Source organism: Corvus moneduloides, chromosome 15, assembly GCF_009650955.1.
Source record: "Corvus moneduloides isolate bCorMon1 chromosome 15, bCorMon1.pri, whole genome shotgun sequence".
Lineage (NCBI taxonomy): Eukaryota > Metazoa > Chordata > Aves > Passeriformes > Corvidae > Corvus > Corvus moneduloides.
Window position 1 is genome coordinate 4,901,901 of NC_045490.1, and position 21,501 is coordinate 4,923,401.

The following is a 21,501-nucleotide window of genomic DNA, read 5'->3' on the forward strand; positions in this document are numbered from 1 at the left end:
AAAAAAAAAAAAAAGTCTGTATCATTCTAGGTGCCCCTACAGTCTTAATGTATTTCATCAGTATCTGTTTTAAGTTGCACAACCGGTTCCCAAGACACCCTCCTGCCCCTCCCCCCAAATAAACTAGATTTATTAACAAGATAAATATGATGTGCTTCTCCTTGCTGAGTGCATTGACTTAAGGCATAGGCACAATTCCCCTCTTTGAACAGAGATGGTAAAGACCTGTGTCCCAATACAATTGTTACCCTGGGTGACCCTTTGCATTCAAACGTTGACTCAAGACATAATAATTACAGGAATCATTCATTAACAAATAGTTGGAATTTGTTAATTCATCGGAAAGCATTACTGAAATAGAAGTAAATAATTCCATCCTCTTTCAGGAATAAATTTTTTTGGGAGTGCTGCTTTCTTAGGCAGGAACACATCTAACCTAAACTCCATAGAAATCTTCTCTTTGAGTTCAATCAGTTTTGGATTAAGCCAGAATTGTTCATTTAAAAAAGGGGAAAAAAAAAAATCAAATCCTGGTACTCTCAAGACTACAAGAAAATACACGAAAAGCTGTGAAAAAAATGAATGGGCTAAATTATTTCTAAAGATTTCTGTCAGCTATGTTTTATCTTGAAGATCACTTGAAGAATACCAGCTTTGGTTAGGTATCACTAGGGATGGGCACAGATCTGTCTTATTTGCACATGAGGTAATATTTCAAAAGCATCTCAGTGGCTTAGAAACCTTGCTGTCCTCGTGAGATTTACTGTGACTTGGAAACTTTTGCCATAATTGGTATATTTGGGTTTTTAAAGGATTTTTACACACATGTGGATGAAATTATGGGTCAGAATTCAATGATCTGGACTCTTCTTATTGTTTTCCAAAACTTCAAAAGTGGAAATATGTTATCAGATCAGATTTTTGTGTTTTATCCTGCCTGTGACTCCTAGAATTTAAAATAAGGAAAAAATCCAGCCATGATAAGATTCAACCACAGAGTTTTAGGGATTCAAATTCTAGAGGAACCAGCATCCAAAGCCCTTCCTTTCAGTACTCTGGCTTTGTCACAATCTTTATAAATCCTTAAAAAAAGTCTTTCATTGTCAGCATCTCTGATATTTGCAGTCTCTGTCAAACGTAAATGACCCTGAACTGTATATCTTGAAAAAAAAGATGACAAAAATTCTGGTGTAGCACCTACATTATACACTTAATTTTATGATTTTCTCAGTTTCTAGTTGATTTCCTCTGTTTCTACCGGTATTTAGGCAATGTCCAAATCTTAAATCTTCACACCTTCACACCAAATATGTTCAAAATTAAAGGTGTTAATGGAGAGTGTGTAGGGTGATCCAGGACACCTGTTAACAAAGGAGGTTCGTGATTTTTCTATTTAGTCCAACTTCCACAATTTTTTCCTTCCAATAACTAAATACAGCATCAGTTTTGCCAGCACAGAGATGATTTTACATAAGTGTTAGACCTGATGTGTCACACCTGAATAGCACAAGGCACCCTTGGCCATGCACAGGCAAGTGTTGAATCCCTTCAGAAAATTACATTTATTATTTCAGCAAAAAGGTCTGGACTCTTCTACTGGCCGAGTGCATCCATCTCTCCCAACAGGGAGCCATGCTTTGGGTGATAATTAAAGAGTAATTAAAGAGTGATTTAACCTCAGGTATCTTGGATCACTGTAAGTGATCAGCACAAGCACATCTGGCTATTTTGTTGTTTTTTAAATTATTTATTTTTCATGCCACTGATTTAATGGCGCAAAAATCATCAGAGATGCTTCTCTTCCCTTTGGATGCTGGTGGGTCTGCATTGGTTCCAGGGTCTTGCCCAGCCAGCAATCCCATTGCTCTGAGAACATGATCAAAAACGAGGGGTGATCACTGCACTGTATTAATACAGAAGGGTCCAGGGGAGCATCAGATCCAATTCTGCAGATTGTACCAGTAAATTTTGGTGTGGGAAAGAGAGAAATGCTACACAAATGTAACAGGGTCACCCTGGGATTCCTTGTACTGAAACATCGTTTTACACAGAGGATATATATATATATATCTTATATATATATTTTTTATATATATATTCACACACACGCGCGCGCACACACAAAAAAAGTCTTTGATAGGCTTTCTGTGTTCTAGTAAAAATAGTTGGCAGCTGGATCTGTGAGACCAGAACTGGCTTTTGTGCTGCCTGCGATGCCCCACTGCAAATTGTCTCTCAAAGGCAGACGCTCGTGTTTATCTGGCAGGTGGAGCTGCTGCCTGCCTGAGACAGGAACAACCTCCCATTGGGACACACACAGAGCTCGTAGATTTTTTGCCTGGACCCTGCAGAAGAGGAAGATCCTTGAGGCAAGTTAGGTAGTTTGATTTTTGCAGAATTCAACGTTATCTGAAGTCAGAGGTGGCGAGAGAGAGAGAGAGGAAAAAAAAAGAAAGAGAATTAGCGGAGAGCTGTTTTTTCTGATGTTGTTTTTAAAGAAGCTTCCTCCAGATAATGCAGCTGCTACAAAAACTGGGTAGGGAAGTGTTTTAGGATGGGAAAGTCTGACACAAATCTGGGTGAGCACATTATCTGCCTTTACCACGAGCTCCAGTTTGTTTCTGCTGAGGTACCCACCGTGTTTTCTCGGCTCGTAACTTCCTGGGACACCTCCCAGGAATCCAATCCCAGGTTTGGAGTGACCCAACCAGAGGTACCCCACTATCAGATGGGGAGCACAGATGGTTCACACCCATCCAACGACCCTGCTCCTCCATCAGGATTTCTGACACCGTGATCCCATTGCCAGTTATGCTTGCAGGCTCCCAGCACGGACTTTTATGTATATTTTATGTATACATTATGTATATTTTATGCATATTTTATGTAGATGTGTAACACTTTTGTGTATATTAAAAATAACTGAAACGCTGTAACAAGACCTAAATTCCTCCTTACAAACCAACATAAGGCAAACAACATGTGGCAACTCTCAGACACGTGGCAGCTGCAGGGGAGTGCTCTGACATCAGCCAGAACACAGTAAATAACCTGAACCCCAGAATAATAGGAGGCAACTGACAGCACTTGGAATTACGGTTAAAATCTCCAGTTTTAGTATCCAACCATCTCATGTCCTGCAAGATACAGGTCAATTTATCATTTTAAAAGCAGCTTAGTGTTGAAAGTGACTGCTTGAAGTTGTGAAATGCCTTGGATTTCAATCTCAGGGTATTAGGTAGGGGGTTTTTTTGGTACTTTTCAGAGGTTTTTTTGCTAACACCTATGATCTAGGTTTGGATTGTCTTAAAATGCAAATGTTTAGAAATAACAGAAATTGCAATTAAAAAACTGGGAGCTCCTCAGCTACATCCTTTGGTGTCTTCCATCACTGTGGCAGGAGGGGGGGATAAGAACCATGTGCCCACATAATTTTGTGACACCAGAAGAGGCTTAACTCAACACCTATTTTACTTTTGCCCTATGTTATCAGTCTTAGTTGTTCTCTCTTCCCCTTGGGAAGTTTCTCCAGTGCAACAACCTGTGTCTTCTAATGTTCTCTTTCTTTCCAGAATGAAACATCAGCCACAAAAGCTTTTCAGATCAATACCAGTGAATTAAGCTCCTCTTATAGAAAAATATATGATAAAAGATTTAATTATGTTGGCCAAGTAAATCTTATTTTAACGTGACATGGGAACAAAGAATTTAGGAGCACTGTGCATTTAACGGCTGCATAAATCTGCTGGAACAACAGATGCTATTATCCATGCACTTTAAAAATAATGAATCAGCCTTTGCCACGGAGTGAGCCTCATTTGCATGGGATGTGTTCAATCAGAGTGAGCAGCACTGAAGTCAGGAGAGCCCATTGCTCCCGAGCTTTCATACCAGCACCTCGAACGCAGCAGCTTGGAGACCCACAGGGCTACGGATCTGCAGGGGATCCGTGCCTTGGCTTGGCTTTGCTGCAGGGCTTGATGTTTATCACTTACCTCTCCATCTTTGGATTCCAGCCTGAGCTCTGTCCTGCACGTGGCCTTCAGGCTGCCGGCCTCGGCGTTGATCTCGATGCCCTTCGGAGCCTCCATCACCAGTGCGCGCGTGGGCGACTCCAGCCTGCAACACAGAGGGGTTACACAGCCCCGTGGGCTCAGTGCTCCTGCTCAGGCTGCTGTGCTGCACCTGAGACCCTGCTGATGTTCACGTTCTCACCTGCTTTCAGGGGAAAACGTTTATGCAGTGTGGTGAAACACACCACAAATCTGATCTGCTAACGTTCCACGTCAGCTTTGCTATGCTGGGCCAAGAGAAAAGGGACAATAAAGCTGCCCCCATGGTCAGCTTGCTCTTATTTCTAGTTCAGATTTCTCCCTAATCAGTGCTAACGGGGTATCAGCAAAGCTGAGTACCTACACAGGGAGTGCGAGTGCTTCTCTTCCTCAAACCACTCTTCAAGCAGGAATAAATTAGTTCTCCTGATTTCCTGTAATGTGAGGTTTGGAAGGGTTTAGGGATACAAGAAAATCAATGAAAACAATCAGTCTGAAGACCCCAGACTTCGTGGTCTCCTGTCCTAGGCTCACATCACACCAGGCATGACCATGTGCTCTGCACAGCTTCAGCTGCTCCTAACCATGGATACACTGCACAGCCCTGTAACAGCACTGCTACACAGCCAGACCTTTTACTTCAGCAATTGGGGTTAATGCTGTAAAGTGCAGAAGCACAAGGTTCAGTCTTCCTTGTTCATCATCCATTTTTAGGTCTTCTATTATACTTGTCTCTTTCTTACTTATAATACAGTCTCTCATTACTCTCTGCATTGCAAATGGTAATAAAAAACCAACTCTCTCTCTTTGGGAATATCCTCTTAGTTGATTTTATGACCATTTATTTACTGTACCGTCACAAATCTAGAGTCTGGCCTCTACAGGTGAAGCAGATGGGAGGGCTGGAACAGAAGCTCCTCTGCTTTGCCTGTTTTGGGCTGGCAGCACTGACCAAAGCACCACCCCCAGCTCTCTTGGGCAGCTCTCAGGGTTTGCCTGCATCAGCTCTTTCTCTGCTCTCCATATATGTAATCATTTGTGCAAGTAAGTGTATTCTTAAATGGACTCCTGCTGGTACTGAGACAACATTATGGGAGACTGAGGGAATTCAGCTGTATTTACTGCAGCCAACAGTTCAATAAAGCACAGGCACAGCTCCCTCTGTGTGGCACTTTTCAAGTTACGACTTTCCCTCTTTTCAGTGTCTTCATATTGCTGCTTTTGAACATCTTTCCCTCCAGACCCCAAACTCATCCATAATTTCCTGGCTGACTTAACTAAATTTAAATTTCAGGGAGCAATTGAGGCATATGTGGCCCAAGGAATGAGCACGGTCTCGGTTAGCAGCCTCTGTACAACCCTTCTGAGCTGCTTTTTGTCTCCTGCAGGGAACCCACATTCTATGTAAACCTTCTTTTGATTCCCTCCACTACTGTCAGCCCTCAGCTGGTTCCTCTATGAGGAACCTGAGGTTAGGATTGCTGTAACTCACATTTTTTTTTCCTGCCTGACTGAATTGCAGATCACACGGAGGACAAAAAGCTGTCTGACCCGTATTTTCCCTGGAGATTTCTGCCCAGGGATACAGTACACTCTCACCCTTGCTGTACCTCACAGGCTGGTGTTTGCCCTGAAAAACAAAGGACCCTCTGCTTGCCCTAAGCCCCCAGGATGTGTGCTGCAGTGCCTGGAATGCAGGCACACGTTCCCTCTGCTCCCCAGGCAGGATGCTGAGGAGGAGCAGCAGAGAGCTGGGGCCAGTTATATCCTAAATCATGTAGCTAAATTCACCAGAGGATGTGTCCAAACCCCAAGACAGCTGAGCTAATCTGAGGATAAAATAATTCCTAAGAACACGGCCAGGTGACTCTCCAGCTCTCCTGCATCTCAGTGACTCTCCAATTTCTTTGATGTCCTGGCTGTCTCAATATATTTGTTCATCTGTTAATCTTTTAGCTCTTCTACCCACTGAGAAATAAATCTCCTAAGTGCAAAACAGTGTTCAGACACCACAGTGCAAACACACTGATTTGCAGCAGCACTCAATTCCTGCTCTGTACAGGGGCAGCCTCCCAGTCCCACACTTTTACTGGTGAGTGAGGAGAGCTGGGAAATCCCTGGATGTCTTCCCGTGGTGGGGGAGGATCGAGAGAAGACCTTCTTGCACATCTTTCCCTGTGCACACAGGTCCCCTGAACACCAAACTGAGTTCAAATTCAAGCTCTGAATAAGCTACCAAGGATTTGGAGTGTCCTAAATAACACTGCCCCAAAGTTTTATTCTCTTTCACATCTAATGAAGTGACAGTGTTGTTCTCCCTCTTCCACCTGAAGAAGTGGAATAACAACATCTTACAAACACTTTTGAAACCCATGTGATTTTTGGACACATTCTAATCCATGCAGAGCTTCTTTCCTCATGGAGGCACAAAGGACCCTCTCCAGCACCTCCCAACAGCCCACAGTGTGATGTGGGACAAGGACACCCCAACAGCTGGGGCTTTGCTGCTGCTCCATCACCCCCCTCACTACCTCAGACAGCAGCAATCTTGCTGACACACTGAGTCAGCCCCAACCCAACCTTTTAATGCTGAAAGTACAACTTTAAAGCCCAGAGATCTTTTCAGAACCTTAAAACTATGGAAGCGATTGAAAGTACTACAACAGCAAAGTGCAGCTCTTCTAATAATGAAAACCTTGGGCTGCAGCCCACATGGCTTTGTATTTGTGCTGTGGTTTGGTGCCTGACTCTTCTCTCTCCTCCATGTTCCACACTGGTGTAAATCCATCTCTTTCATGGGACTCTTGTCCCAATTTATGCTACTGTAAAAGAGGACAGAAAGGTCTTAAAAATTGTTTCCTTGGTATTTAAGGGGCATATGTTTGTAAGGGATTTCATTTGATTATTTTCTGATATCCTGAATAAATCCCTGAGACACCTGACCATAAACCAGGAGCTGCAAAATCTATGCAAAGCCAGAGCAAGCAGCTGAGGAGTTTATGGGGGTTTGAGCAATGTTTACTGAACACTTTCATTTGAAGCAGGCATTTAAGAGATGCTCTGCTTTTAAACCTAATTCTGCCTTCCAGAGCAGAACCAATTTGAAGACTAATAATGAAAGAAAATGATTTAGAGATGAACAGATAATTTGTTCAAAATCAACATTTGTTTTCCAGTGTGATACTCCAGAGCTTTTAGTGGGATTCCCATCTCCTGGTGAGGTGTAAGCCTGTACTTAGAGCAGTAGGCTGGAAAGGTGGCTGCATGAATATAGATTGTTTCATTATTTGCTCCTGGCTCTTGAATTTTCCATCCCAGCAATTGGCACATAAGCCCTTTTTATTGACCATGGGTGCGGCTTATTTTTGCTCCAGTATTTGCAGGACTGGATTTTGACCTCTCTCACAGAGCTGGGCAAGAAGGGTAAATGCACTGCTGTGCACAGTTACAGCTTGCTGAATTCAGCACTGAGATAAGCTACTGCCATGAAATCACTCCTGTCCCACCTACAATCTCCTAGGAGGTGGATGAAGAGACATTCTCCTGTCTGGGTGACTCACCACAACATGGGAACTACTCCTCTGGATCCCAAGGTGTCATGTAAGTCCAAATTTTTTTTAAAAAAGACACAAGTAACAGGATTTTCCGAACTATCCAAGTTTCCAAGTTCCACTTATTACAACGGGTGTTAGCCACTTTCGAAAATCACATTGAGCACCTAAATGCCATAACAAATCTGACCCTTAATCTCAGTTCTTAGTTCTGCAACAGAGGTAATAGCACTTCCCAATTCCATCGGGAGGATGGAAAGATAAATATATTAGCAGTTGTGAAGCATTTAGATACTGCAATAACTGAGGCCAGGGAAGTTATCATCGCCAGGGATAAATAAATGGATAACTGATCTCTCCAAAACCCCCAGAAATTGCTGGAAATTTTGTGCTCCTGAAACTCAACAAAGGAGAAAAAATTTTCAGTGTCATCCCTGCTTTGCTTTGGGAACTTTAGCAGTAATTTAAAGGAGATCAGCACATGAGTTTGTATTGTGGTTCTGGAGAAAGTCATTCCTTGGAAGAATCATTACTTACCCAGATTTCTAGTTTTTATTTCCTTCATCATAAACAGTCACATTCATCACTTCAGTACCATGGAATCTATTTCCTTCTTGTCCCTCCCCTCACCATCTCCAGGATAATGCAGCAATTTCCTTACTCTTACAAACAGCCTTTTGAATTTGGGGAAAAAAAGAGGGTATTAAAGATGTGAAGGCAGTATCACCTGTGGTTGGAGGCTGCTGATGTTCTGCCAACAGAGTGGACATAATTCTGTTAAAAAGTAAAATTTAATGTAAATAGTTCAGGGGGAAACTTCACCCAGCTCCAGCACTGATGCAAACGTGACTTGCAATCTGTGCCTTGCACCAAAGGTTACAGCAGAGCAGAGAGATGATCCTGAACATGTGAAAGGAGCTTGTGTGAGCTGAGGACCTTCTGCTGCCACTTTGGAATTGTTCTCATTTTATTACTTCCTTTTTTCTTTTTTCTTTTTTTTTTTTTTTTTGACAAGGAATGGCCTCAAGCTTCAGAATTCCTTGTCCCTACCTGGGGCTTTTTCTGTGTGGTGCATAAACGCTGCTTGCAGTGTGGAAATGGAAAGAGAAGTTCATGCTCAGGAGATGAGGAGCATATGATGCAGCACTGTGGTAAAAGGAGCTAATTTAATTTTGCTTAGAAACCTCTGGACTGAGAATAGAGCATGTATTACTGCAGCTGTAGCCCATTACTTCTAATGACTCTAATTATTTCTTATGGTATCCATCTGACCAGCCATAAGATTCACGTTGAGCATAAAATTAGCCAGTGTTAGCACTGTGCCTCCTTACATCTCATACAATTGGTAAATTATGCCAGCAAGTAAACACGGAGCTCCATCAATTTGCTGGTAATGAACCAGCATCTCGGGCTGAAATTTGTTTTCAATTTTAACTCCCTTGTTTCAGTGAAATCAATGGGATCACCCATTCACAGTGACTTACACTTCTGACTTCATTATTTGTGCGTTATCTCATATATGTCTACTCCTAGAACAAAACAGAATGCTTCTCTCCCTATTAACTGGAAGTTAATTAGGTTTTACTGAATTGCAAAGAAGCCATGGTTAGTTTCTGTTTTTAGAATGCTTAGAAACATTTTTTCTTTTTTAATTGTCTTGGCTTGTATTGGAACAGAAAAATGTTTGGGAGGAGGAACAACAGGTTGAGCCTGGACTTGCCCGGTGAAAACCTCAACTGAACATAAGCTCAAACAAAATCTTGTCATCTCCCAAAGACCAAAAGGCTCTGCCCTGAGCTTCACCCCTCATCACTAGAATTCCTTCCTGCTGGTATTGTCATTTCATGAGAAAAGCATAGGCTAAAATATGGCAAGAACAGCGAGTCTGATATAACAGGAAAGAGAAAAAAAGGGGGCTGGCCTTGGTACATCAGAGCGAGAGGTTGGAACCCAAAGGGGAAAACACACAGTGTCTTTTTCTGAGACACCATGACTTTGACAAAATATGACCTAAGTGGTGCAACACAAAAGCAGAAAGCACTCTGAGAGCTTACAGAAGAGATCATCACTGATAAGAAAATATGTATCCCTGATATTTATTGCCTAGCACTGACATAAATCTTGTTTTCAATTACATGTTAATGAAGCACACCAATTACTGTTTGAATAGGGACATCTGATTACAGTCTCAATCAACACAAATAAATCTTGCTTATGGAAGGTTTCCAGGGTACTTTCTTTAGAAACATTAATTAGAGAAGTAAACAAGGATATATTATTATCATGTCATCCAATTGTAAACCCTTCCTATTGCTGTAAATACTGGTTAGTTTGACAGTGTGCATCACCATAAAGTTTCCAGTGCTCATGCTGCAAATCTAGTAAGTAACAATTCCAGTGCAGCCATAATCTGAAAGAGATCGTTATGGCTGGGGGTCCAAAACCTTATGCAATTACTAATGTGATACAGTGAACAGTAAATGAAAATTATTTTAGTTATCTCCACAAACCACGGTTAATTCCCAAGCAAAACCCACCTAAATCTATCAGAGACCTGACAGGTGCAGAGGTCTAATGATGCTTTATTGGAAATTACAGTTTTCTAATTGAGTTAGAGATAAGTCTGGTTCAAATGGCAGGGGGTGCAACAATCTTCTGCACTGTATTTGGGCAACACAGATGCTGAAGAGATTTTAAACGAAGCTGAGCCAAGAGAAAGGTAAAAAGAAGTTGAGAAAGGAACTACCCTTGTGCTAACTTTGATTGTAAGGTTTGCTGTTTCCTTGGATAGAGAACCTAGTGCTTACAACTCTTCTTTCTTCTCTTTTACATACAGCTCTTACAGCTTCAAGAAATGCTTCATCACCAGCAGTGTAATAAATCTGCTGCTGGTTTTGGTAACTTCATCTCAGAGCCCAATGGACCAGTTTGTGCATTTTTCACCCAGTTTGAGTTATGGGTACTGTGTTCAGCCAATTTTTCCTGAAGAGGGTTCATGCTACAACAATACTCTCCTGACCATGTAATGGACAGATCTTCTTATCTCTTCAGAGACCACAACTCTGTGAGAAGGGCTAACTAACAGGAGTGGCTTGAAACCCCCACAAAGCAGGTCACAGCCAGCATCAGGAAAATGATTAAAAGATTTGAGAGGGTCTAGACAAGTGTGTAATCAGAGGAATTTGTAGGTAGGGTACTGTCTTGCAGCACCAAGCAGGTGAGAACCAGCTTTCATCCTCCCTCCAAAAAAATGCCATTCCTCAGCAACAGGAAAGGTTTGAACATATGGTTCCTCCCACCACACTGCAAATCCCCTGTTGCAGTCTTCAGTACACTTTGCACTCGCTGAGGCTTATTCAGAGCACTAAAAAGCAGTAAAACTAGGAAAACATGGAGCAGTCAAAACACAACTGTAAATTCTTTGTGATTGCCTACCATGCTACAGCACAGGAACTGCTGAAGGCGAAGTAATTATGTAAAGTTGTCTTAAATGCCTTAGGGTATTTTTTTTTTTTTTTTCTTTTTTACATTCAGAGTGATTTCTGTAATAGTTTACCAGGAGCCAAATATAGTATTTAGAAGACAAAACCTGAGATCAAGCAGAAGATATCAAATTAATCTAGGGAGAAAAATGACAGTGTGAAACTATTGAGATCTAGTTTCATTATGAACTGGAGAAGTGGTGAAGGGCAGAGATTGTCTAAGAAAAAAGTGCAAGATTAATGTTTAACGAAGTGGAGGTATGGCTGAGAAAATTAAAATCATCTGGATAATTAAAAAAATTCTCTTGCTTATAAATCAAGGAGGGAAATTATCATAGAAATTGGGAGATAGTTGAACATGATGTATGGTAAATACAGATGTAGTTTAAAAAGATTATGTGTTTAAGCAGACAGAGAAAGGATTCAGGGATGTAAAAATAATTATTCCTATTCCAAGTGTAGAGATGACTGCAACGTCCCTCTCCTCACCTGGGGGTGGTCCATCTTTCAGCCTTAACTGACAAGCTGGGACACCCAGAGCCATCTGTGTGCCATGTGGTGGGAAACCTCCATGTGACAGCACCTGACTGTGGCCAGAGGAAGATGATGAGTGACCAGGAGCCTCATCCTGAGCTGGGCAGAGCTGCTGTGCACTGCTGATCACACCTCGATTAATAAACCACACCAGTTCTGGGTGGGACTGAGAAAACCCAGCCCACAGGGGAGAGTCCTGTCTGTTGACATGGTAGGGACAAGTTGGACAGGGCTGGGAGCAACCTGATCTAGTGGGAGGTGTCCCTGCCCATGGCAGGGGGTGAAATGAGATGATCTTGAAGGTCCTCTCCAACCATTCCAAGATATCTCTGAGAGTAACCAGCCACACTGTGAAATTCAGGAACAGAGAGTCAGCTCTGGCTGCAGGGAACCAAAGGACAGATGCCCCCTCTCTTGGCATGCCCAGAATTGGGACAGAAAATGACATTATCACAGGGCAGGCTGAGCTCTAACCAAGGCACAGGGCTGCTGTCGATGCCACTGGCTGGCACGGAATATATTTTTATATAATTATTTAATAATTATTTTTATTATAAAAACCTGACCACAGCTTCTTGAACAGTTACATAAGCTGGGTCAAAACTGCTCAAATAGCAGTCTGGAAATTTCTTCATTGTGGCAAGCAGGGGGCTTGGAATTGAAGTGTGGCTGTGCTTGTGATTCCAGTGCCCACAGCCTCCCTGCACTCCCTAAACCAACAGGTTACACCTCATCTACTACCTAAACCACCTATTTATTTTGCTTGCTACGTAACTTCTTGCAATAAATTAAAACAAATCGAAAGAAAATAAATTCCTCCTCCTGTTGGCTGCATTAATGACCACGCTCATTTCGTACATGGAGCAAAATAATTACTTTTCATGTTACCATAATTGCCTAAACCACAAATGCATTTTTTAAGAAACAAAGGTTGGGCTGGTGTAAGTTTCTAATTACAGGTTGAAAGCTTCTAATTAAAAGGCATATATTGGAAGAAACCCTTTCAAGTAGAATTGCAGAAGAGGCTGCTAAGATTGGGTATTAACTTGATGCACTGTCACTGTGCCAGGGGGGAGAAAGAGAAATAGAAACCGAGTGTTGTGGCTCTTCCTCGGGGCCACTGACACCGCTTGCTACCCAGTGTCTGACAAAGTGCTGCCCTGAGAGGGCACACAGAGGTGATGAACACATCACACAGGAGATCTGTAGGGCCTCTGCATTTCTTAGCAACCCTGAGCCACTGGTGCAGGGACAGCGATGCTGTCCTGGAGGCAATGGTTCAGGCTTCAATCAGCTTTTTCCTGAAGTCTACACTGGCTGCTGGATGGTGGCAGGAGGACAAAACCGGAGTCAGGCTAAAATGATGAAACATGATGAAAAGATGGATACTTGAGTCAGGTGAAACTTGCTGGGTGAACAATTTGTATTTGTTAACATAACACACGTGCTCTGTTTTGGAGTGACTGTCATGTGCAGTCAGTGCCTGGATGAATTTGGGCCAAATCTCTGCTACTTTCATGATTTGCTCTTCTGCTTTACTTTGAAAGAAGGCAGCATCGTGTAATTTTATCATCTTATTCTCCTGTTTTTCAGAGTGTTGAAAATCCTGCAGAGCAGACCAGCATGTCATCCCTGACAGAGAAATTGCTTTTCCTGTGATAACCCAGTGTACTCCAACGAGAGGATTACTGGCAGGGGTGCAGTGCTATGCAAATATTGCAGTCATTAGCATCAGGCTTTGCACGCAGTCTCCTGGATCAGAACTGCTTGAGGAAGAGAAGGGATGTTAATCTAGATTTTAATTTTAAAATTATTTTTGAAGTTTGTCTGCCATGGGATTTTCACCTGCTGTTTGGTCAGCCATAAAGGAAAAGGGTCAGATGGATTAAAATCTCACATGAGTAGTGCTCAGGCTCAGCCTCCAGCACTCACTGCAGTGATGATTTACTCTTTCTCTTCTCTGATGATTTATTCTATTCCTTCTAAAATACCAGTGTTAATAGTAAATCACTTACAGTGAGAAATACAGAGATAACAAAGCTAAAAAGGATTTGGAATGGCAGAATAAAAAAACCTGCTGGAAAAAAATAGGAGTGTCTGTATGCATCACCTACTCAGTGGTGATACCCTTTGGAAACGTGTACACACTTGCCTAAGTGGATTTGAAGAGCTTATTTAGCATGACAAATTGGCTGCAACCTGATGGGTATTTCTGAAAACCCATTTATGGACCTTCAGACACTCACATTCCCGTGGCATATCCATTCATTGTACAGTCGATTTATAATGATTCCACCAAATTAAATCTTTATTAACAAACTTATTGACTCTGGCTTTGACTTATTGTCCCCCCTTTTAATTAACTGCAGTAATGAGACAAGCAACATCCAATGTAACAACTGACCAAACATTTTGTTTAAAACCTGCTGTTTATTTCAAGCAGCTCCACAAAAAATGAAGGCTGAATTGCTATTTGCTAAATGTCAATTTTCACACTCTGTTGAACCTTTTCTGAAGGCTGTCAACCACAAATCTGCAGTCATCTTTCCCCCTCTGATCAGAGCTATATAGAGCATATAACAGGTTTTCAGTTACTTTTCATTTTTATGCAGAAGATGTACCATTTTCTGTTCCCAGTATACTTTTAAAAAATGGTAAATGTGCTTAAATTGTAAATGTGAAGGGGTCCATATGCCAAGGCTGTGGCCTCTTTCACAGTCACAAGTTACACCAGCAATATGGTCCCATGTCTCCATGTGCAAGGGCATAGAAATGATCCTAACTCCTCAAATCCAGCCCATTATCTTGCAACAATACTGCACCATCCTCTTTTCCAAAGTGCTGGGCTCCTGCTCAGAGTTGGGAATATTTTCTCCTCCAGATCACTCGTTCTCAGCCTTGCTTTGGGAGGAACACTGAAGCAAAGCCAAGGAATAGGCAAGACCACCAAGGGCAGAGACTGTGAGAGGGGCCCAGGGCTCCTCCCGGTGACCTTTTTGGCACAGAGGAGTTTGCAAGGGCAGTGGGAGGGATGAGGAGTATTTGAACAAGTCAGGCTCAAAGCTCTTTGATAGTGTAGAACAGAAAATCTCACAGCTCTTTGAGATTTCCAACTAATTTCTTGCTTTCAAATATGCAGAAGAGAATAGTTTGGGAAATGGTGTAGAGAAGAAAACAAAGGAATTCTGTGGGTGGGTGGAGGGAGGAAAGGAGCAGAGAGAAAAAGAGATCAGGGAAAAAAAAAAAGCCCAACTTGCTGAAAAAGAGAGTATAGAGATGTCTCCAAAGGGACTACTTTAATTCAGGGAAGAGGATGTTTTGCAAATTCTTAGCATCAATTTATTTTCAGCTAAAACCAAAACTGTTTTCTATTTATCTTTTGCACATAATCACTCCCGAGTAAAACATGCATTCAGAGGTAAGGCTTGGCAATCTTTCAAGACAGATATGCCAGATGATATTTTTCTTAACTACAAGAGATACTATTGAGCCTGCTGGTGGCAATTCACCATCTGCTGGGAGATGGCCCTGCTGGCATGAACCCCCCTCTTCCTAGGGGAGGGACATCCCTGTCCTGCCTCACCTGGTGGGAACTGGGAGCTATGAAACCCTGCTGCTCACAGGTGTGTGTCTCACAAAGCTCTGATTCCTTCTTTTGGCTCTCCTCTTGCTATGTGATTTGTTCCATGGTGCTGCTGCTGGCATCCAATGTGTAAGTTGTTGACCTTGTTCATTTTAAGGCATGAAAGCTCTTCTCCTGCTCCTTGGGCCAACCACAGCAAAATGAGAGTATGTTCAACATTTCTTGACTCGTGCAAGGTTCCTTCCATTTTTCCTTGGGCAAGTCTGCATTTTGACTGTAATAACCTCCCCTGGATGTCTCTTTAGCAGATAACAGAGAGACAATTCCAGTTGCTAATGGAAGAGGTCAAATGGAGGTGAAGTGAAATAGATTAAAAACCAAAAAAGAACTGATGTCAGAAAAGCTGCTGTACCACTCAGTGGCACAACCCCTTCCTAGAACAGGTTTTTGGCTGGGATTTTCAATTCATTTTACACTATTTTATTTTGATTTTAAGAAGGCAGGCAGAGAACTGGCTTTGTGGCTGAACCACTGGGTTTCAATTTCCAGCCCTGAGATGAAGTGCCTTTGTGACCATGGGTGAGTACATCCAATGGCCCCTGGGTTCATTAAGCCTGGTGGGGATGACTCAGCACAGCCCAGGAGGAATAATTCTCCCCAGCACAGCAAAGTGGTACAGACAGCTCTTTTCTGCTGATTTTTCCTAGTATCCAAGCCAACTCATTGGAAAACTTCCTCGCAGACTGCCCCCTCTGCTGCAAAGCACAGCCCTGAGCCATCACCTCCACAAAGAACTTCACCAGATGGTCCTGTGAGGTGGGAATACCCCCAGGTGCACAGATCTCACCCCACTGACTTCCCAAGTACTGCCTTTAAAAGAAGTCAATAGAGTTACCTTGGGAACACAAGAGAAAGGAAATTGGACCTTAAAATTAACCTCAATTCTCCCTTTGCACAGCCAAACAAAATAACAATAATAATGAAGAAACACTGCAAGAGAAATATGAATTGTGGGTGGTTTTTATGGTCTTAGAAACCAACAATGATCAAAGCTGCAAGGTATAATTTTTTTTTTCCCTGGAATGCCTTGCTTTTTCTGAATTGCCTGCACCCCCATGGCACCTCTCAGCAGTCACATTAACACTACTGATTGTCTGCTTGGTAGGTAACAGGAAGAAAAATAAAACAGGCAAGAACTTAACTCTGTTCAGATTCCTCCAGTGCAACTGGAATGAGGATAATTTTTTTATAGTGTGGCCATCACTTCTAAAACCTTCCCAGTGAAATTTACTGCCCTGGTCTTCCTCTGTGTCAGTAACCAAAGCCACCGAGCTGGGCAGGGTGGGACTTGGAGCCTTCCCTGCTCCTCAAAATGATGGGCTGTTTCTGTTCTTTGAGGCAAAGGGTGAGAGAGGTCTTGATTTCTACCATTTGAAGCTGCCAATCTGCCAGTTTTGCAAATGCCACCTGCTCCCCAGAGCAGGGAAGGGCTCCGTGGCAAGGCTGGCCTGTCACCCCCCTGGCACGGGGAACACCAGAGCTCAGCACTCCTGGTCACACCCCCACGTCCCGGCAGCCAGAAGGGGTTAATTCCAGCTCCAGAATAAGGAATCCAGTCCTCACCTGCAGGTCCCAAGGAAATGAGAACATTTGTGTCACGCCCACACACCACACTGAGGAGCCACATTCAATTCTGGACCTCCCAGTCCAACCCACTAGCACTTCCCAGTTGCTAATGTTACTCAGCTGGGATAAAGCACATGAATGAGTCAACCTAACACATCTCTTGTTTTGACACTGCCTATCAAGCCTGCCATACAGAGCTCAGAAAATCTACATATCTGTATCAGAGAAATGCAGTAGAAAACTTCCTTCAGAGAAGTTTCCTCAGCAGGGAGGAGGCACTTGAAGCTTGTTGTTACCTTCTGCTTCCCCTTTTCAAGATGGATAAGGAATGTTCTCAATGTCAATGATAAAGATTTTTCCAATGTATCCTTTCATTTTTCACAGTCAGACTTTAAGGTTGCCCAGACATCAAAACGCAACTTTTCAGTTTGGATCCAAACTTGGAGAGTGAAAGGTGAAGAACCCACAACCCCAGCCCATGTGCATCCATTTGCCAGAGAACAGCTTAATCCTGCCAGAGAAAAGCTTCAAAATGGAAACTTCAGTATTTTTTGAGCTGCTTTTCTAAAACACATTGCCATGTCCATGCACCATCCCAGCATCCCAGTGTTTCGTGGCAGCAAATATTTGCATTTCAAAGCAATTTAGAAGTGGTGGAGATGCAGTGGCCTGGAGTCCATCTGGGTTTTCTCCTGCCTGAGCCCCAGCCCTGCTGCACATCACCAGAGAGCCCACTGCAGCACATCCTGCCTGCTCTCCTTTTGTCTCTTCCTGTTTGCTTGGGACACAGCTTTGTCCCCACAGCATTATGCACAGTAAGAACTTCTTCCACCTCTAGCATTTAAAACTAATCCTATGTAAGAAAATATTAACTAAACATGCCCTGGCTACCCAAACTCAATTAGCTGTGAATTAGAAGGGAATATATTTAATATAACACGACTATTAAAAAAACCTGGAGATTTGTGAAGATATTTACATGACTGCTGGCCTGTTTCTGAAATTCTGGTGTTGCATCTTTCTGCACCCATTGCATGTGAAGGAGGTAACTCTATCTCACCTCCATGTGGTATCTGCTGCTGCATCTTCTGGCCTAAATGATTTTCATTCTTATGTAACAAACTACATTATCACTCAAGGGAAGGAACCTATTCCATCCCCAGACCCAACAGAACACAGACAAATGGGATCATGAGTCCCATCACACAAGTCCCCTCAATGGAAAGTGACCCTGACTGATACAGGAAGGGAGACAGAAATAGCTGCCTCTTACAAAACCTGGAAATTGCCAAATAATTACTTCCATCTTCCTCAGACGTTAAGTTCACTGCAGCTCTTCCCTCCATCTTACTCCAATTATTCTTGCAGTCCTTCTTCCCCCCCGTATTCTGCCATAGAGCAAGTCACCAGGTATAAACAACATTTGCTGTTACCCTAAAAATGCACATTTGCCATTTTTAGTTTACAGGTGATGGCAGTAATGGAGTACCCAGGGTGAAACCACTGAAACCACACAACCGCCAAACCACAGTAAACATCCTCTGCCACTTCAAAAGAGTTCAAACCACTTCATCCCTGTGGTGGATAAGGCAGGAGCTGCAGAGAGCTGAACTGCTCCAGTGGGAACACCTGCCCAGGGCTGCTGGGCACAGCTCTGGCCATGGATGGATGTGGAATGAAACCTGGGGCAGGTTATATCCAGCGATGCAGACTTCACTCCTAGCACGCTTCCACATTATCCTGAGTGTCTTTATCTCTGTAAAGGGTATTTTCTATAAAGCAACCACATCCTGACAGTCACGCTGCTTTAACTTTATTGCTCTAGTTAGAGGTGTAATGTGGGGAGAGCTTAAAGGGATATAACTGGACAGGTCTGTTTTAATTGTTCCCACTAGACCTGTGCCCCATGACCTTGGACATCTACAGAGCCATAAATATGAGCTTTGATTGCTGTTCCCATAGTGACTGGCAGGAGGAACACAGTGGAGGGTGGACTAGGATCGCTTCAAGCAGGCAAGCAGCAACTGGAAATGATTAAGTTCAGAGGCTCTGGGGATACGAATGTCACTGCAGGCCAGCCAACCTGGAAGATAAACATTGCTGGGCACTGCGAAAATGATTTTTCTATTTGCTTTCCACTGAGAGAGTGAACTAGGCTACACTTTAGGCACCAGGCTTGCCAAATGAGACCGTGAGCTCTTGTGAGGCAATTTTACCAGTCCTTTCTGCTGCTGGAGATGTCAGAGTCACCAGTGGGGCCTGTCAGCCTTGTGCTGAGAGCCCTGGCTGCTGAGGAGCAGAACAGCACTCAGAGCAGGCAGGGCTGATCCATGGGGAATGTTGCCACCCGGAGCAAGACACATGAGAGCCTAAACCATCCCATGCAAAGCTGTAGGGTGCCAGGATTGTCCCTGTTCAGTGCCAAAGGCAGCGTGGTTATTTCTGTACCATTCTGCATTGTGCACTGCAGGCTGTCAGGAGTTTGGTGTGGAAACAGGACACCTCTGGCATCCAACTCCACATGGATTCAGGGAGAGGAATGCAGATTGTCTTGCTCCCAGCTCTTACTTTCCCTGAGCACAGTGCTGTGAATACACAAACAGAACTCAAATAGCTCTACACTCTCCTATTTCAATATAAGAAATGGTGGAGTTTCAGGAAAAACCTACACACGTGCTGGTGGCCTGAGTATATACAAAAGCAGCTCAGGAATATTTATATTGGCAGAGGGCAGAGCAGGAAAAGCTCAGCAGCACAGGTTGTGGGTGCACTGCCTGCCCATCCACCCTGCTGCTCCTCAACTCCCCAGCCACCAGGGCCTCACACATCACAGGAGAAGGGAAATTACACAGGGGCAAATCCAGCATCGCCAAGAGATCACTCGAAGTTATATCCCTCACAAATACAACAGCTTCACCATCTCCATGAGTATATTCAGGTTTGGAATTAAAAAGATCTCTTCTGCCATCCAAGGTAAGTCAGTAATTACTCAGAAGGAAAGCAACACTGAGTCTACCCATCCATATACTTTGTACACTCTCCAATTTACATATTTAAACTCTTCCAAGTTTGGCATCGTGGTAGCTTTAATGCCAACAGAAGACAGATAAGCCTATAAAGGAACAAGTCCAAGGCACCACTTCTCCCTTACTACATACAGCACTTACACATATTTGCATAGATCTGTTAAAAAAGCAGGGTAATGCTGACATGTTTGAAGCCAAGATTACATGGTTTTTTATGAGAAGTTTGGTGGCATTCCACAGGGAGACACTGCACTATTCTCATGGGATAATTGATCACCCCAGTCTCCTCTCCATGCCTCAGCCTTTCACTGAAAGTAGATCCCATCATTTTTCAAGTAGCTGAGTCAGATTTGCAAACTCTGCACATTCTTATATTGACCACAAGCACTTAAAGCATCAGCTGTTTCATTTTTTCTAGGTTTGGTCCCTCTATTTTTCTAATTAGTAGAAAACGCCAGAATTGTCCAATTCTTTTTTTTTTTTAATGACCAGCTTGTAACCCCCTGATAATTTATACAGTATGGATAATCCTATTTGGAAAAATAAAGGATTAAATATATTAATCTCTCAGGTGCTCAAATGGCTTCAGTTACTTTTTGAAATACAGACTGATAATAATTATTGCCTTACTGCTTTACTGTTAATCTGTCTCTCAGAAAGTGCACTTCTTGAACTGTAGAAAATGACACTTTTAAGAAGAGTTTTGCATTTTTCTGACTGCAGCAAACCATATGGAGAGTGGCTGACGGGTCCTGATGGATAACAAACATACCAGCAACTTCCCAGAATACTTATCTCTGCAAAGAAGGGAGCTCTGCGGAAGTGGCCTGGACAGCTCCATAAATCAATGCCACACCATTAATTCCTGACAGACACTAAAAATTAAGGGATGGTCAATTTTAAGTATTGGCCCTGCATAAGTCTTGCAGTTGTTCTTTCAGGAGAGCCATAATCTCCATTTGAGAAGCAAGAGAACCATTATAGTGACCCTGCTGAAATTTCAGTCTGGCTCTTGAAGGCTAATTTCACTTTTCATTGCTTTAGAAGTGCAGCCAGATGTTGCTTTTGTTTATATAGATCTTTGTTTTCTTCCCCCTGGAAATTCAACCCAAACCCAGCATTTATTTTGCTGTATAATTGTTTATTGTAGGACAGTCCCACTGGCAGGTTGGCCAGTGCTGGAACCTCCCACAGCCTGGCCTAGGAAAGCCAGACAATGAGGGAATTGTGCTTTGCTTCACTGGGAAACTGGGAACTGGCATCCAGCTGGAGGAGAGCTTCCTCAAAGGGATGGTTTTGAAACCAACACTCTCTTTGGTATTGCATGGACATTTTGACAGACTGTGTGAGTCACAGAAACACTTTTCATGTGTCTCTGAGCACCTCTGCCTGCAGAGCTCCCATTTCCCTGGCAGTGATTCCCCTTTCAAGTCACATCAGCTCTCAAGGTATGATGCAACATCATTGAAAATGTGCATGTGTTTATTAGAGGTTACAGCTTAAAATATGCAGGCACCTTCAAATATATTTCAGACTGTGACAGCAAGCAGAGTGACTGAATGTATGTCAGAGGTTTATGATGAACTCTGAAGTGTCTTCATTTAAAAGGCAACATCCTTTTTTTATAGGCATCCTTTATTGCTTGAT

General features: G+C 42.9%; 1 protein-coding gene across 6 annotated transcripts in view; it reads right to left on the reverse strand.

Moving 5' to 3' along the window:
- Positions 1 to 905: 905 nt before the first annotated feature.
- Positions 906 to 21,501, reverse strand: part of SGCD (sarcoglycan delta) — a 305,997-nt gene continuing 285,401 nt past the window's right edge. For all 6 annotated transcript variants that reach the window (XM_032124855.1, XM_032124858.1, XM_032124854.1 and 3 more), the window contains 2 exons: positions 3,996 to 4,119; positions 906 to 2,409 (listed from right to left, as the gene is read on the reverse strand). In XM_032124855.1, coding sequence (XP_031980746.1) covers positions 2,236 to 2,409; positions 3,996 to 4,119 — 298 coding nt within the window. In that variant the 3' untranslated portion in view covers positions 906 to 2,235. The remainder of the gene's footprint in view (positions 2,410 to 3,995; positions 4,120 to 21,501) is intronic.